Below are 17174 nucleotides of genomic sequence, written 5' to 3'. Positions count from 1 at the left end.
GGTGGGAAAATTTCTTGAGCCCAGGAGTTTGAGTCTAGCCTGGGCAATATAGTAAGGGCCCTGTCTCGAAAAAAAAATTACTGATTATCTATGAGGTGTAACCTATGACTTGCTTCTAACTAATGGAAGGTGGCAAAGATGATGGGAGGTCACTCCTTGCTTAGGTTACTTTATATAAAGCTTCCTCTTAGCAGGCTGGAGAGAGAGGCTCCTTGTGGCTTCATGAACTAAGCAGCCATTGAGGAAGCCATGTGGGGAGCTTGCAGCTGACAGCCAGTGGGGTCCACAGTCCAACATCCTCAAGGAACTGAATTCTGCCAACAACTGCATGAGCTTGGCTATGAGTTCTGCGCTGGTCAAGCCTCCACATGAGAACACAGCCCACCCGCTATCCGGATTGCAGCCTTCTGGGACACTGAAGTTTTGGACCTGGGTAAGTCACGCCTGGACTTCTGATTCACAAAACTGTGAGATAATAATTGCATGTTGTTTGTAGCAATTTGTTACACAACATTAGAAAACTAACACAATCTATTAACACTTTAAGCCAGGCCCTAGGTCCTGGGGATACATGACTGAATAAAAAATCAGACCTCACGAGACCACTTCTGCCCTCATGAACTTTATTGCCTTGTTGAGGGAAACAGTTGAAGAATCACACACATTCATATTCAATGGTAAACTGTGATTTTTTTTTTTACCTTCTATGAAAAATTCATACTCTTTGATACTCCCAAAGAGTGGAGTTAGGCAAAGCTAGTGCTGAAAAGTGGGGGAATTTGCCTAGTCTAGGGGTAGAAGAGGGGTGAGTCTGGGAAAGTTTCCTGGAAAAAACAATGTTTGAGCTAAGATCTGAGTGACGAAGGGAGAATTACTTAGGTAAAGATTTGGGTAAATAACAACCCTGGCCAGGCGTGGTGGCTCATATCTGTAATCGCAGCATTTTGGAGGCCGAGGTGGGCGGATCACTTGAGCCCAGGAGTTCGAGACCAGCCTGGACAACGTGGCGAAACCCTGTCTCTACCAAAAAATTCAAAAATTAGCTGGGTGAGGTGGCACATGCCTATAGTCCCGGCTACTCAGGAGGCTGAGGTGGGAGAATCACTTGAGCCCAGGAGGTGCAAGTTGCAGCAAGCCGAGATCGTACCACTGCACTCCAGCCTGGGTAATGGAGAAAGATCCTGTCTCAAAAAATAATAATAACAATAATAATTCCCACAGCTAGTGTTTACTAAATACTCAGGACCTTCTCTGAGTGTTTCACTTACAGTAGCCCCTTGAGGACATAGAATACTACTCTGAGGTTATTATTCCATTATCTTCTTCCCACTTACAGGTAGGGAAGGAGGCATCACTTAGTTAAGTAACTTGCCCCCAGTCTCAGGGTCAGTAAGCAGTCGAGGGAAGAGATTCCCACCCAGGCCTCTGACTTCAGAGCCTATGGGATTTTTTTATTTTTGTTTTTGTTTTTTTGAGACGAAGTCTCGCTCTGTCGCCCAGGCTGGAGTGCAGTGGCATAACCTCGGCTCGCTGCAACCTCCGCCTTGTGGGTTCGAGCGATTCTCCTGCTTTAGCCTCCTGAGTAGCTAGGACTACAGGCACCTGCCACCACGCCTGGCTAAGAGCCTGCATCCTTGGCCTCTGCGGGGCCTCCCAGGCCCAGGGACGGCAGGTGTGAGGCTCCATGGGAGAAGGGAGTGGAACACAGTCAAGGAGCTGCACGAAGGCCACTGGGGCAGAAGTCAGGCCAGAGGAGGGGCACGGGGGGAGATGGGGAGCCCCCAGCAGGGGTCAGGCCTCAGAGCCCACATGCACAACCTCATCAGCCTCCCCACGCACACAGCAAAATAGGGAGTCTCCTTCAGAACAGGGATTTCTTCCCCAAAATGTATTTCCTGGCTGGGCGTGGTGGCTCACGCCTATAATCCCAACACTTTGGGAGGCCAAGGCAAGTGAACCACTTGAGGTCAGGAGTTTGAGACTAGCCAGAGCAACATGGCAAAACCCCGTCTCAAAAAAAATTAGCCAGGTGTGGTGGCAGGCGCCTGTAATCCCAGCTGTTTGGAGGCTGAGGCATGAGAATCGCTTGAACCCAGTAGGAGGTTGCAGTGAGCCGAGATCATGCCACTGCACCCCAGTCTGGGCGACAGAGCGAGACTCCGTCTCAAAAAAAAAAAAAAAAAAGAAGTATTTCCTGATTCTTGCCACACCTGGCCTTGACGCACCAGACTCTGGCTGCTGAAATACCAAGGGCGGCGACCCTGCAGCCCCAGTGTGGATTTGTCTGCGCTTGTGATACCAGAAACTGCAAGGCAGGGGCGGTGGGTGGTAGGAGCGGGGGTTCCCCCGTGCCCAGGCCCTGCACCTGGGAAGGCTTTGGAGGCCATTATATGAGCTGCCTGAGGCGGACGGAAGGGACGGTGCCAAGCAGGCCCAAGATGTTCCCTGCTGGCCCTGGTACTGCTCCCCTGCGGATGCTCCTGGTTGGTTCATCACCTCGTTGTGGAGCGAGGAGCTGAGCAGCCCAGCCGCTGAGCAAGATTCCCCTCCAAGAACGGCCCCTTCCACCCTGCAATGCCTTCTTCCTCTGCACCCTAGGTCCCCCACTTCCAGGTTGTTCCTTCCCGGAAGGTGTGTCTTCTCATCTTGTTAAGGAAAGTTCTGGCTCTTGGTGCTCTGGCTTGGCACCTTCTAAGCTCTGTAGCCTATGTATCCCCACCCCGCCCCCCCAAAAAAGGGTTCTCAGCCAGGCATGGTGGCTCATGCCTGTAATTCCAGCACTTTGGGAGGCCGAGCCCAGAGGATCACTTGAGCTCAGGAGTTCAAAACTAGCCTGGCCAACATGGTGAAACCTCGTCTCTACTAAAAATACAAAAATTCGCCAGTGTGTTGGTGCGCACGTGTAATCCCAGCTACTCGGGAGGCTGAGACAGGACAATCACTTGAACCTGGGAGGCGGAGGTTGCAGTGAGATGAGATTATGCCATTGCACTCCAGCCTGGGTGACAGAGTGAGACAGTCTGAAAAAACAAAACAAAAAACCACTCAGGCTTAGCCATTTCTCTGGGGTCATTTCCTTATTAAAGGCTCTCACAAAACTGGTATGAAGTAAAATTTGTTTGCTTTTTTCCTATTAATGTCTTTGTCAGTTTAAGGCCCAGCCAGGGACACTAGGAGAATTGAGGAACAGTGTCGCCGCCCCCCGCCACCCCCCAGCGATGGGGACAGCAGGTAGGTGGAAGCCACTGAGGGCTTCTGCGCCATGACTCACTCTGCCCATGGAAGCAGCTAGAAAGTGAAGGTGAATCCCAAAGCGCACCACTCCTTCTGGCAAAGGTAACAGAGGGAACAGATCTTCTTCAATCAGCACAGCCCCATCTGCTACGGACGGGTCTGCTCTCCCCCAGACAGCTGTCTTCTAGGCCCCCACCTCTGAATCACCTTCCCAGGTGGGACACGAACAAAGATAAATGCAAAGCCACCGTTCCAGCCCCAGTCCAGACCTAACAAAACCTCCTGACCTCTCAAAAGGGGCACGATAGCTACTCAACTTTTTCTGCACAAATTTGCCATCGTGAAATATGTTTGGAAAGGTCTTTAGCAGCTTTTAACACTGCTGAACTTGAAAAAAATGTCATCGAGAAGCAATTTACCCAAGGCTCTTCTGGGTTCTTTTAAATTCTTGCCACAGGGTGCAGGTGGCAGGGGTGACAGGGGGTAATGGCGGTATCAGGGGATGGGAGGGCTTCACAACTGTCTGTGGAATAAGTTTTTTCCAAATTGGCTTATTCAAAAAGCATGCTTAGCAGTGACCAAAAACGAGACAGCAGGCACGCTGGATTTCTTTCACAAGAAGAGAGAGCCTAGGAAGGAATGGAGTTTTCTAACTGGAAGGTTTTTGTGGTAACTGTATTTTCCCACATGTAATTATAAGCTGGAACAAAGGCTGGAAAACTTGGAGGATCCTGACCACGAAGGCCCACCATCCAGCCACCTGCTTCGGTGTGTGCTGAGTTTAAAAGGCCTCTAAGATGTAGAAGACGGATTTGCTCTCCACCTCACAGTTCTATTTCCAGAAGGGGCGAGAAGTTGAGGAGACCCAAAATGAATGATGGCAGAACTGGATTGGTTTGTAATTCCTCCCCACAGACAAACAGACAGACAAAACCACTCACTTGGGAAACTCAAAATAGATGCTCGCTTGTAAGGTTTATTGACAACTGTTTGGTCCCAACACACAAAACAGCACTTGAACCACAACAAAAGTGTTCAAACAAAGTAGACAACTAAGAAAAACATCTCTTTCCCCCAAACCCAATCCAAAACAAACAGTGCAAGATGGGAAAGGGGGTTTTGGTGATAACTTTTGTCATTTTTTTTAAACAGATAAATTTAATCCGGTACATCTTTCCACCCAGAAATAAAGAATTACTTTGTCTTAATGCTCAAACATCATTTTACCACATCATTTAATTAAGCCTCTGGATAAGAAAATACATAGCAATTAGACTGGCCATTGTGGAGTACATTATGAACACAATGTGCTTCCGACGTCTTCTCTCTCATTTTCAGACAGCGATTGTTAAGAGTCACACACACGTCCCAGACCTAAGCAGCAACTCCAGTGAATGGTACTCAGACACACTCACAGGACAGCACAGAACTTGATTCTTCTTTCTCTGTTGCCCAAAGAACCTGTTCTTTGAGTCTGTTCCAGGTGACTTGTAATGATACCTCTTATGGTTTTAAAGTCCACCACTCTTTACATGCTAGCAAAACTGAAGTCCAAGCGTGCAAACTCAGCCTTATGAAATCTTAGAATAAGGCAACTGATGTTCTCAACACCAACTATTATTACTTTGTTTAAAAGCTCCTTTAAAAAAATTGCACATTTGCATTTCACTTCCTGTAACACTATGTCTGTAGAGGAAATGCCTTCAGGAGGATTCGGAGAGTGCCATAATAGAGGGTTTTTTCCATGGTGTTCTGTCTTGACTGGGGCCATGTGTTGAGAACTGGGAATCACTGGCTTCATTTAAAAGATTTGGGGAACAAAAAATCTGACTTGTAAAAATCTCTCTATAACCTTTATTTTGTGGCATTTTATCAAAATGCTGGCTATGAAATCAGAGTCCATTTTCTGGCTTTCTAGAAGTTACCAAATATAAACATTTCCCCAAAAGAAACCATCTAGCTAGTGGAAGACCTTACGCCAACAGGTTCTTTCTGCTCTATGAATGAATCCGCCTTTTTTGCCCGACAAATACAATCCATTGTAAATGTCAGGTTTCCTTGGGGGGGGTGAGAGGCCACCCATCAGCGGACACCTCAGGCACCTAGAGAGGAAGGCCGTTCCACACCAGACGCCACAAAAAACCCAGACATGCTTCCAACAGCGAGAAGTAACGAGAGTAAAATCAGACACGATTAAAAGATGCTGAGCTGACATACACACACATAAAGCTTCCCAGCTACCAATACCAGCTTTAAAATTATAATAACAAGGTTAAGTGGATCAACCTTGGCCTTCCTATGTGTAGGTAGAATTCCTCTCTTCCCAGTGGAAATCGTATTGATCCCGCTGCTGCTGAAGCACCTCCCCACTCAGCTCTGATTTGTAATTTATGCACTTGATGCATATTTTAGAAAATCAGACTCTTTGCAATGCTGCCTCTTGACACACAATAATGTGTGTTGTAATCCAAATGCTGACTTTAAATCCATGACGTCGAGACCATCTCCTTTTCCTTAACCTAACCCATATCAAACTGGAACACAGAAGGGAAGCTTAAAACATCCTCAACTTTCTAGAAAGCTCCTAAATGGAACTCCAAAGTAGAAACGTTTAAAAAAATTTCTGATGAAGCCACGTTTGTCAACTACAGACATAGTTTAAATAAAAAACAAGGCACACTTACAAGTCACATGGAAGCCTGGAACCTTCACATTCCAACCTGAAAATACACTCCCAACCCCTCTCCTTCAGTGTGTGAACACACAGGCTAGCGGGACAGGCTTTGCTTCAAAGACATGCCACGCACTGGGTTAATACTGTTGGCAACACCAGTAAGCAAAGGCTGAGAGACTATATTATGCTACACGTAGGATGACACCACCGACGTGGCTCAATGGAAGCAAAACCGCTTCCTGCTAGTTGAGTTCTTAGTGCTTTCTTCTTTTGGAACACCATTGTATTTCATAATAGTTACGAAAAATTTGGTAAAATATATTAAGGATTCTTTAACAAATGCCACAAGTTCTTCAAATAATTGAGAAAAGAAAGAAAAGGGAAGAAGAAAGAAAAGAAAGACTTCAGCTCAAAGCTGTGTTCAATGGAAAAGAAAAACATGATGGAATACAGGTAAGATGAAGTAAATGGCTTCGGGGGGTTTCATGGCACAGAAGAGGATGTATTTTTGAAACCCACTTTTGTGTGCAGAATCAGACAGTGTTTTCCCATCCTAATTCTATATTCAAAATGGGAGTTAAAGCTTGGTTATAGGTGCTAAGGAAAAGTTGGCTGCCAATTTGACTCTATTTTTGGGTTGCTTTTTGGCCGGGCTTTCCGCAGGGTCCTTGCTGAGCAGTGACTCGGAGGTTTCCGAGGAGGGGCAGGGAGGCACGGGGACAGCTGCTGAGATGCAGGACGAGCTGGAGTCAGAGGTCAGAGTTTTACTCTTTCCTGGTATTGGAATCTCCATTTTTTCTTCTTGGTTTAAAATCATAATTTCTGTAACACAGAAAAACAAACGGATTCAGATCCAGGATCTATAAGAAGTGTGGATTTTCTCTTTCTTGCTCATATTTTCTCAAAAGATAATAACAAAAAGCTTCTAAATGCTACATCTATGCCACAGTTTACATATGAGTTGTGTGGCCAGTGTACTTGGCACGGAAATCAAATATCTATAAACTGCATCCCACCTCTCCCACTGGATTACAAAGTTGGAAAGATCTCTATTTTGAGCTATAAATGAATGAGCAAAGGTTAAAACTTTTTGTTTTTCCATTTTGGATTATCTGCCCATTCATTCTCCCTGCCAGATATTAAGGACCCATAAGCTATCCACGACTTAGAGACTTCCTGAAGTGGGAGGCGGTAGGGGGTGGGGTCGGAGCATCTCGGTGTCAGGGAGCTCCTGGCCCGTTCCATTTAGAGAGGACCTATGCTCCCCATGGGTCTATTACCGGGGATAAGGAAGGACTGCGCAGAGTCAAAATTACCCTCAGAACCCAGGAAGTTGAGCACAGCCAGCTTTCCCGCAGTGCTTCTGGACTGCCATTTCTGTGGCTGAGCCACATGTAATTCACCTGCTCTACACACAGGGCCATACTGCTTAAAACAGATGCATTATTATGTCTTAGACTCCCACTGCACAGGGCACAGGGCTCCTGCTCCCAAAGGCCCATGGAAGGTGAGAGTGGCAGAGGGCACAGCAGAGCCAGCTCCCCGCCTAGGCTGACCCTCAAGAGGAGAGCGGCTGACAGAACTGCCCACACTGTTTCAATTATTTTCCTCTCTTGTCCTGTGCATGCAGTTAAACTTGCCCAGACTGAAGGCACAAAGGCCACAACCCCATAAATGAGCTAACATCAATCTGCCACCAACCCTAGCGGGGCACTGCACAGGAGCATGGCGTGCGTCTAGGCTTGCCTGCACAGGCTGGTTCTATCTGCAGGCAGTTACTTCCCCATCTCCTATTTTCCAAGTCAACAGCCTCAGTTCTTTTCCTGGGCAACAGTGCTGAATGCTGCCAAGGACAACCGAGATGGTAAAAGCCAAGCCAGGAGTCCACGGGTTGTTCCTGGTAACCTGGAAAGCAGCACCAGCAGTGGGGAGGAGCTGGCTTCCAACAGATGAAGAACAGGGAGGGATCTGCACAGGGCAGATGGGCCGTCCTCTCCAGAGGCCAGGAGACACCACAGGACAAGAGAGCTTGGGTTCCAATCCCAGCTCTGCCCTTGCTAGTCCAGCAGCCCGGGGCCACTGCCTCTCTAGTGACGGCACCAGCTGTGCCTTAGTCACGCAGCCTGTGGAATAAAGCAGCTGCCCCACACCTGGAGCTGTGGTGAGGGTTAAATGTCTGTCAGCCCTGAGCACAGGGTCAGTGCCAATGCCTGCACTAGGCTAGGACTCAGCGTGCTTGGCTTCCTGTCTGTTAGATCGCTGGGCAGAGTCCAGGGGCTCCAGCCACAGACACCTCCCTCCATTCACCTTTATAAAGCCCTTGGGCCCTTTGGACCCCCACTATGGGTGATGTGTACATCTGGTGACAGATGTGCCTGAGAGCAGCTGAACCTTCACAAAGTCTGGGAGAGCAGAAGCCCAGGAGGCCCCGCCCGCCCCTGTGGACTCGCCCACAGGCCCGAGCCACTAGCCCTCCAGAGCTGCCAAATCGCCCTTGCCTCATGCTCGCCAGGCAACCTCAAGCTGTGCATCCAATTCTGCGGGAACCCAGGTGGGGAAAGAAGGTCAAATAATTGGCCGGGCGCGGTGGCTCACGCTTGTAATCCCAGCACTTTGGGAGGCCGAGGCGGATGGATCATGAGGTCAGGAGATCGAGACCACGGTGAAACCCCGTCTCTACTAAAAAATACAAAAAAATTAGCCGGGCGTGGTGGCGGGCGCCTGTAGTCCCAGCTACTCGGAGAGGCTGAGGCAGGAGAATGGCGTGAACCCAGGAGGCGGAGCTTGCAGTGAGCCGAGATTGCGCCACTGCACTCCAGCCTGGGTGACAGAGCGAGACTCCGTCTCAAAAAAAAAAAAAAAAAAAAAAAAAAAAAAAAAAAAAAAAAAAAGGTCAAATAATCAGCACAGTGTTTTCCACCTGAAAAGGGGTAGTCCCTTCCCACCTCTATCATTTACTATTTCAGTATCTTATCGTGGTTTTGTTTTAAACCCCGAAGAAAACCCCCACGACAACATGGAGTCACCCACCAGAAGGCTCTTGAGGGTGCTCCTCAAACTGAATGAGATCAGCAGATTGGAGGATAACGGGGTCTGGTCTCAGCTGAGGGGACGGCAGGCACGAGGGGACGGGCGCACACAGGAGGTCGACGGGGGAGTCGTCGGTCAGGCGGAGAAGCTCCTGCTCTGTGTGACTGGGCCCTGGGCAAACAAGGAGGGCCGTGACACTACAGGACCTCCACGCCCACCCCCAGCACACACCCCGGGCTCACACCTGAAGTTTTCCTTCTAAGCCTTAAAGATTAAGAGAGTCAAGAAGTATTTAAGGTATTAAAAAAACAAAAACAAAAACAAAAACCCAAAACCCACTAACAGGAAGATTCTGGTAATGGAATGCCTTAATAAGCTAGTTCTCCTGAAGATCCGTGTTCTTAGGAACACTGGCCCCTCAAAAGACCCAACCAGAGAAAAGGGTCCTGCAGTCAACTTCCAAAGAGAGGGGACAGCCTGAGACGGGGTGTACAGAGTTATCAGCAAGTGGAAGCTCAGAATCCAAAGCCCTGGGCCCGGTTCCGTGGCTTCCTAGCTGCCGACTCTGGGTGAGCTGTAATATGTGACCGCTTGAGATTTCCGAGCCTCCGCTGCAGAACGGAGGTCAGCACTGCTGAAGGCTGTGGGGCAGCTTTGGCAGATGATTCCCAGGAGGGCGCTTCATAAAACATCAAATGCAGTGTAACTGAGTTATCCTAAGGGCACAGGGGACGGTAACGTGCTATCTATCTCGCCGCATCTTATGAAGACAAAATTCTCACCTATAATGAATTCAAAAGTCCTTCAGAAAAGTTAGAACTGCTGTAACATTCCAAGAATTGGACTCTATCTACTACAGAGGTGGATCTACCCGAAATCTATGTGACTCGGTGTAATTTTGGGTAATATTAATGCATTAGTGTATCAAATCCTGCCTAGGGCTGTCCTGTGACAAAGATGCCTTGACCAGCCTTGAGTCAGGCACCCTGAGTCCTCTTCCGGATCAGGTCTTGACCTTGGCCTTCCATGTCTGTTGCTGAACTTGCTGGCTCCAGTCTTAGCCTGAGTCAGTTTAGTGAGAATCCCCTCACCCTGGAGATCTCATCGCCCTTCATAGCTGATCGAATTCCTTATCCCCAACCACTGACGTCTAGATCCTTGGCTGGCCTGCATGCCTACAGCAAGAATCCTCTTAGTAATTTTCCACCCACTGAGCCCTCACTCTGCTCCTAGGCTATGTATTAGGAGTTGGCTCTCTCTCCCCTGTTGCAAGTGTCATGAATATCCATTATAATGAGTGTCAGAATAATTTTCTTCAACATCTGAACTGGAGTAAGATGATCATTATGGGGGTGCCAACATCCTTCAGGGACTTTAACCAATCAACCATGCAATGCTAACAAATAAAGGTCAATTTTTTCCTCTGTTACTAACTAAATACCAAAACTGCTTTGAAAAATGTGTGGCTATTTAACTTCAGCGGATGGGATGACTGGCTGGAGTCCTTTCCCTTGCTCTCCCCAACCCCAAGCCATTTCTCCTAGAATTTCACAAGCTCCTATGTCTCTGCTTTTCCTCTCTTACCACTGCCGTCGGCTCCAAGCTTGAGTTCCGAGGCTGTGTGCAGTTCGGGCACCTCCAGGATGCGCTCGCCCTCCGAGGGCTGGTTTTCATGATTGGCGGGGGAGAGACCGAGTGAACTCAAACGACCTACAGGACAAACAGCACCCGTCAGAGAGAAATGTCAGTGAGAGAACCGTGATTTTTTAAGGGGGGAGGGGATGGGTGCTTACTTACTTTTCATGTCATTTTTTAACACTACAATTCTCTTATGACCATGTCCTTTTATCCAGACCACCTGCACACAAGACATACTACTGGTTAAGCAGCGGAAAAGGAGGGGACAGAAGTCCTAACATTCAGGAAGAGTGTGACCTACGCTGCCTGCCTTAGGCTAGAATTTAGGTGCTGAGTTACTGCCAAGAAGCAGATTTCTCTACTCTCTCCTTAGCTTTTAAAGCAACAGAAGAAGCTGACAGAAACATGCCCCTATAAAAAGCAGAGTAGTTCAAAAATCATGAGACACAGTTTCAGAAATATTCTTTATAATTCTTAAAAAGACTGTCTTCCAAACACCAGCTTTGGCATATAAATTAAGGTAGTTCTCACATGAGAGCTCTTTGCCATTTTTTTGCAGAAACTAAACACCACCTAAAAGAATTAAGAGCAATCTCTCAGACCCTTTAAACTAAGTTCATTATCAGCATCTTAAAGTCCTCTCCCTGATGGTGCCGCTCTCCATCTCAGCCAAGCAGAGTGGCAGTAGTGGAGCTGGGCTCCCAGGCCCCCTACATGTGCACGCCGTCGCCAGGTCACTGATCTCAGCTCCCAGGCGAGCTTTGCCTGGGTCCTTCCTACTTCCTCTATTCTACTATTTTCACTCTGGCTCAATCCCTCCATCTGACACTGACTCAGACCTCTGCAGTGGCCAGGATCCTATCCCAGTTCCCTCCTCCATGCCTGCTTCTCTCGGCTCTACCATGGACAGCACCACTGGGGTGCTTTTCAAATGCAAACCTGGCTCCAGCTCTCTCCAACACAGTCCTCCCTCCTTACCTGGAGGAGCCACGCCCTCCCTAACCCAGCTCTCAGCTCCCTGTTAGCCTCTCGATACTCCATGCCACTTGTCACAACCCTGCATCTGCTCATGCCATCATCCCCTTTGCCCAGAATGCTCTCTCCCCTCCTTGTCACGTGCTTCCCTCAGGCACATCCTTGAAGGTTTTGCACCAGGCTCCCCAGGCTTGGGAAGTGGACCCTGACATGGCCCTCCTCAATGCGCCCACTGCCCTGACAGCCCTGACTAATTGCCTGCTTGGGGGTCCTGACTCTCCCATTAACCAACACCTTTCTGAGGTTACAGCCTGAAACTTACTCACCTGGCATATAGGGATTTAATAAAGGTTTACAGAAAGAATCAAGGAGAAATGCTAAAATCATTTACTTTAGGCCAACAGTATGTTTTGAAAGGATCAATTCAAAATGCCTGCCGTTCCATTATTCTGGCAGCATTTTATTTTTCTGTTCGGGACAGTTAGCCTGCGGCTGTTCAGAAGATGCTCTCCCGGAAGCTGAGAAAAATGCCCACCTGTGGAATTGCTCCCAAGAGCTCCTCCACGCTGCTGTGGCCGTAGGTCTTGGGCTGCAGAGTTTCTCCGACATACTTGGTATAGGCCGTGGAAAACTCATGAAGGAAAATCTGCTGGTAGTGGTAAGTATGAAGTAAAGACCGCACGTTCTTCGCAAACAAATACAGACTTGTGAGCTTCACACATTCTTCCATCTTATCATTAGCGAAAACCTAGTTAAAAAGAAAAAGCAGCATTAGAAATGTCAGTGACTAGCCCTGCCCCCTGGAAAGTGAGGGCCTCCCACTGAGGGAAAAGGCCCAGAGTTGAAGATGAAGACAAGAAGAAGAAGGCAACGAAGATGAGAAGATGAAGGAGACAAAGATGATGAAGAAGAAGGAGACGACAAAGATGAAGAAGACAACAACAAAGAAGATGAAGGCAAAGACGATGAAGACAAAAAAGACGAAGATGAAGAAGACGACAAAGATGAAAAGAACAAGAAGACGAAGACAAGAAGATGAAGACGACAATAAAGATGAAGACGACGAAATTAGACAAAGATGAAGAAGATGAAGACGACAAAAAAGACGAAGAAGAAGAAAGGAGGAGGAGGAAGGAGAAAGGAAGGAAAGAAGGAGGGAGAGAGGAAAGAAGGAAGGGGAGAAAGAAAAGGAGGAGGGATTTATTCAAGGATTTCCCCCAAGAGAAGGCTATAGCCTCCAGCAAACTTCAGTTCTATTTGCAAGTTGAAGGCTGCAGTGGTCTGAAGAGACAGTGTGTGAGTAGGGAAGAAATCGGGGGAGGCAAACCGTGTTGGCAAATCACTGTACACACAGTGGACACTGAGGCCATTAAACTGCACCTCCCAAACCAGTTTTCCAAGAAACACTGTGATAGAGGATGACACTAGCATTCTTTAAAAACACATCAAAAGCAACAAGAAACAAACACAAAACGCTTGTGTATGCAGGGTAAGGAAGCAGATTTCTTTACCACAAACCTTTTCAGAGTGTTTAACATGCTCTGGAATCGCCAAGAGAAAGGATATTCCCAATCTTAGCTGGACAGGGAAAGTCCTTTGTCCTGAAACATGCATTAACACCTGTCCAGAACTGGTGTTCTTAGGATAGATATTAACAGAGTTTAGAAAATATTGGATGTATATCCTTTCATTATTTAATGATCTGTCCCACAGTTAGATGATAATGGCCTATCATTCTTCTTTTAAATTGCTGGAGCTCATTTGTTAGTATCTTATTTAGGATCATTTTAAGGGACTATCTTATGTTTTTGGTATTAAATTTATTTTGGCTTCGTAAAAGTAAGTGGTAAGCTTTCCTTTTTTCTTTTGCAGCAGCCTAGAACAGTATTTTTTTTTCTTGGGGATAGGTTCTTGCTATGTTGCCCAGGCTGGCCTCAAACTCCTGGGCTCAAGTGATTCTCTAGCCTCAGCCTCCTTAGTAGCTGGGATTATAGACGTGTACCACCTTGCCCAGCCCCAGAATGGTTTTTTAAAAGGTAGATTTATCTGTTCTTTTAGGGTTGGTTAAAATTCAATTGTTACCTCACTTGGTCCTGATGCCTTTTTCCCTGGTATATTTCAGTGATCTTTTATAGTCTCTTGTATGGTAATTGGTCTAATTTTTAACTTCTTGAGTGACTTTTGGTAAGTTATTTTTTCCAGGATTTCATTTATTTACTCTAGGTTTTTATATCTGTTGCCCAAGAATTGCATGCAGTATTCTCTTAAAATTCTCCCAATCCTGGAGCGCCATTCTTGAAAGGCTGCCTGGGGGACTGGCTGGCCAACCTTCCTTTCTGCCCTTGCCTTACTAATCTCTCTCTTCAAGCCACCACATAAACCATCTCATTTAGAAAGATAAACAGTAGCAAAATCCATCCGGGAACGGGACAAACACACCCCAGTGCCAGGATGAAGAGACCAGGCTTTCACTGGCTTTTGCCACCCATTTAGGCAGGGCTGCTTCACTGCCTGAGGTCTCGGCGTGTTCATCCATGAAATGGTCTCTCGGGTCCCTTCCAGCTCTACACACTCTAATCTAGACCAGCACGTAATCCGGAAATGCCCAATCGACACTTTTCAATGATAGTTCTAAGGAGCCATTAATGTGCCTACCTCAACCAAGTATGGCAGGCTCTTCAGCAGTTCAGTCAAGGTCATGAATCCATATTCACAGGGGTTAAGGGGAGTGTTGTGGGTACTTTCGTAATGTCTCTTGAGCTCCTCAACAGAAAGATGGGTGGTTCCTTCCCAAGACATCAACAATACCAGCAACTGGGCAGTGAGAGATCGCAGAGACTTTCGGTTGATCAGCTGAATCTGTCTGCCAGATTCTACATCAGCAACCTGGGGAAAACAAGAATTCACACTTTTCAGGGCTCAATAGAGACACCCTAGGTTATACCCAACTCAGCTCACTTCATTTTGGTTAATGAGACCAAGAGATGAAAAATCTCTAATTTTTTTCTCTTACACTCAAATAAAGCAAGTGGGTTTGTTTTTAGCTTCTTTGGGACACCAGACCAACACGGAAGCAGGAACTGTTCTCCCCCTGGTGGTCCATAACTGAAAACTCTCATCAAGGTAATACTGGGGGAGGAAATTGCATCATTCTCTTTATTTTTCATTCATTCTTTCCAAACCCCACTATAAAAAGGAGACAGACTGGCCAGGTGATGGCCAGTGGTCCAAGCTTGTGAAGTGTGGGTTGCTGTGCTCAAAGGTGGGTAGGGATGGGGAGGCCAGACTCTAAGCAACACTCGCATGGCTTCTCTGCAGACCTGATTTGCCCATATGCATCCCCAGGGCAGGCTGGGGAGGTGAGAGAGGGCCTACTCTGACTACAAGGCAAGCTGCATGTTTCTAGTCTGCTATTACTAACCACGAAGCTAGTATTTTCATCTGACTAGTACCTGTCCACTCCTCAATTATTTCAGATTCTCAAGGAGATAAAGGGTTTAAGCGGTTAAATGCACTGAGAGGGAAACCTTACAAAAAAGATTGTCACTTGGGGACCAAACACCATGTGAAGAACCACGCATCTGGTGACTGAGCCAGCAGGCTTTGGGTGGGGGGGTGCGGTGAGGCTGTGGCCTGAGCCTTTCCTGGCACAAAAACAGGCAGAGCTTTGGTATACGTGCGGCTCTGGCACTGCTCTCACAGACCAATGCTCATCCTGACAGCTTGTTTGCCCCCTTTATCTGGTTTTCCTGCCAGGGCCAAAGGTCTCGGCAGGGCTAAGTCATCACAAGTTGGCACTCTTTGGACCGTGGATTCTGAGAGGCAGAGAGAGGTGGGTGGCACCTGAGGAGCCATCCCAAGACCAGGGCATCTTTATCTGGTTCTGACACGTGCCCAGAGCCAAGGCAGGAGGGAGGCTGGCAGGCTCGCACCCCACTTGTCATGGTTATGGGACTGTATACATTTCCTCCTCAGAAGCAGGTTTAATCAACCAACCGATACGAGTCCAGGGGATCCCAGTCATCTTAGCTACCCAGACCCCCATCATCACTACAGCTGCTTAGGAAAGAAACCAAACCAGAGCCTGCTCCTCTGGTGCGGCTTGGATCCATCCCTTGATTCTCAATCCCGGCTATGCATTAGAATCACCTGGGGAGCTTTTAAAAACACCAATGCTCAGAGTGTGCTTTGACTAATTCTACAAGAATCTGAGAGGTAGGGTTGGAGAAGCTCCCAGGAGACCCAGTGGGCAGCCAGGGAGGCACCACAGAGCCTCTCTCAGCTCTCCCCGTTCTTGCTGCTCACACTCCAGCTGTCCACCCATCACACTCACCCAGCAAAGCCTTAGGTCAAGGCGTGAGGTCTTCCTATCCACCTGAGTCCACCCCTTTCATCATCCCGGGCAACTGAACACCCAGGGACCTGTCCCACACCACAGCCTTATAGCCTTTCAATGCCTTGCCTCTGTCATCTCCAACGACATCCTCTTGTGTTCAATTTCACTGCAGACACCCGTCTCCAGGGTCACAGTGCAAACCTGTCATTACCCCATCCAATATAAATCATTCAAACCTCCTGAACATCCCACTTGTAACAGCAGGTCTGGAGCTGCTGTTGGGGTGGGAGTGCAGAAAGAGACTCTACCCGCTCAACTCCTCCCCTTCTCAAACCTCAGCAGCATCACTGCCTCCCATCTGCTCCCAATTCGCCAGCCCTCTCCCTGACTTCACTCTCCTCTTTTGTCATGTTGGCACTGACATTCTTGTCAATATTTAAATTCGCTCATCCCATGCCTTTTCCTGACGCCCATAGGTAAACTCCCACCTTGAATCCAACCACCTGCTTTCCCTGAGCCGATAACTGCACAGCCACACCCCAACTGCTGCTCTCCCAGAGTCTACGGTGCCAACCTGCAGTGAGCTCTCGAGGCCCCTGCACCCCACGTGACATCCAGATCAAGCCACTCTCCACTCACCATGACAACTGTGGACCTTCTCCCCGCTCCTAAGTCCTGAGCCCTGCCTCTCCTCTCTCTCTCTAAGCAGAGCTCAGTCCCTCTCTCTAGTGGAAAACCACTCTTGGAAGAGGACTCCCTTCTATTCTTGATGACAAACATCAGACCTGCCCATGCCTGCCCCCAGCCTATTGTCCTGTATACTTCCTCCTTCCTCTGTGTGCCGGTTTCCCAGTCTCCCATACCTCAAGGCCCTCCTGTCTTAGCCCTTCTCGCCCTTTTATGTTCATCTTCTCTCTCTAGACGGATCCGCATCAATGGCTTTCAGACATGCTCAAGTTTTTCCAGGTAGGAAAACCAACAGCCCAAATCCTCCCTTGTTCCCTCAGCCCCACAGCCTCTAGCTGCTGCTCCAGCCCTCCGTCTTCACAAGCAGACAAACCAGGATGCTGTCCAGATGACCTGGGCCATTTTCTCACCTCTCCTCACTCCTCACCACACTCCAAGGTGGCTTCTGTCTACACAACCGACACTGCCACTGACCTGGCCAGCAGCACCGACTCTCCCCACTGAGCTAAACCTGGAAGTCAGGCAGTCCCTCTCTGACCTGCCCCCCTGCGATGCTGCTGGCCATTCCGCTGCCTTGGCTCAGGGATGTTCGGCTGTCCT

The 17174-nt window shown here is 48.1% G+C and overlaps 1 protein-coding gene across 25 annotated transcripts in view; it reads right to left on the bottom strand.

The window, feature by feature from the left end:
- Positions 1–4190: 4190 nt before the first annotated feature.
- MARF1 (meiosis regulator and mRNA stability factor 1) overlaps positions 4191–17174 on the bottom strand; it is a 50242-nt gene continuing 37258 nt past the window's right edge. For 21 of the 25 annotated variants that reach the window (XM_055253363.2, XM_055253365.2, XM_055253369.2 and 18 more), the window contains 6 exons: positions 14207–14437; positions 12087–12299; positions 10736–10796; positions 10523–10648; positions 8939–9109; positions 4191–6730 (listed from right to left, as the gene is read on the bottom strand). In XM_055253363.2, the coding sequence (XP_055109338.1) occupies positions 6486–6730; positions 8939–9109; positions 10523–10648; positions 10736–10796; positions 12087–12299; positions 14207–14437 (1047 nt within the window). In that variant the 3' untranslated portion in view covers positions 4191–6485. The remainder of the gene's footprint in view (positions 6731–8938; positions 9110–10522; positions 10649–10735; positions 10797–12086; positions 12300–14206; positions 14438–17174) is intronic. The other 4 variants (XM_063623703.1, XM_063623704.1, XM_063623715.1 and 1 more) reach the window with 1 other exon arrangement.

The sequence above is a fragment of the Symphalangus syndactylus genome, chromosome 18 (assembly GCF_028878055.3).
Source record: "Symphalangus syndactylus isolate Jambi chromosome 18, NHGRI_mSymSyn1-v2.1_pri, whole genome shotgun sequence".
Taxonomy (NCBI): Eukaryota; Metazoa; Chordata; class Mammalia; order Primates; family Hylobatidae; genus Symphalangus; species Symphalangus syndactylus.
The sequence above is the reverse complement of the archived record's forward strand: the minus strand, read 5'-3'. Positions and strand labels throughout refer to the sequence as shown.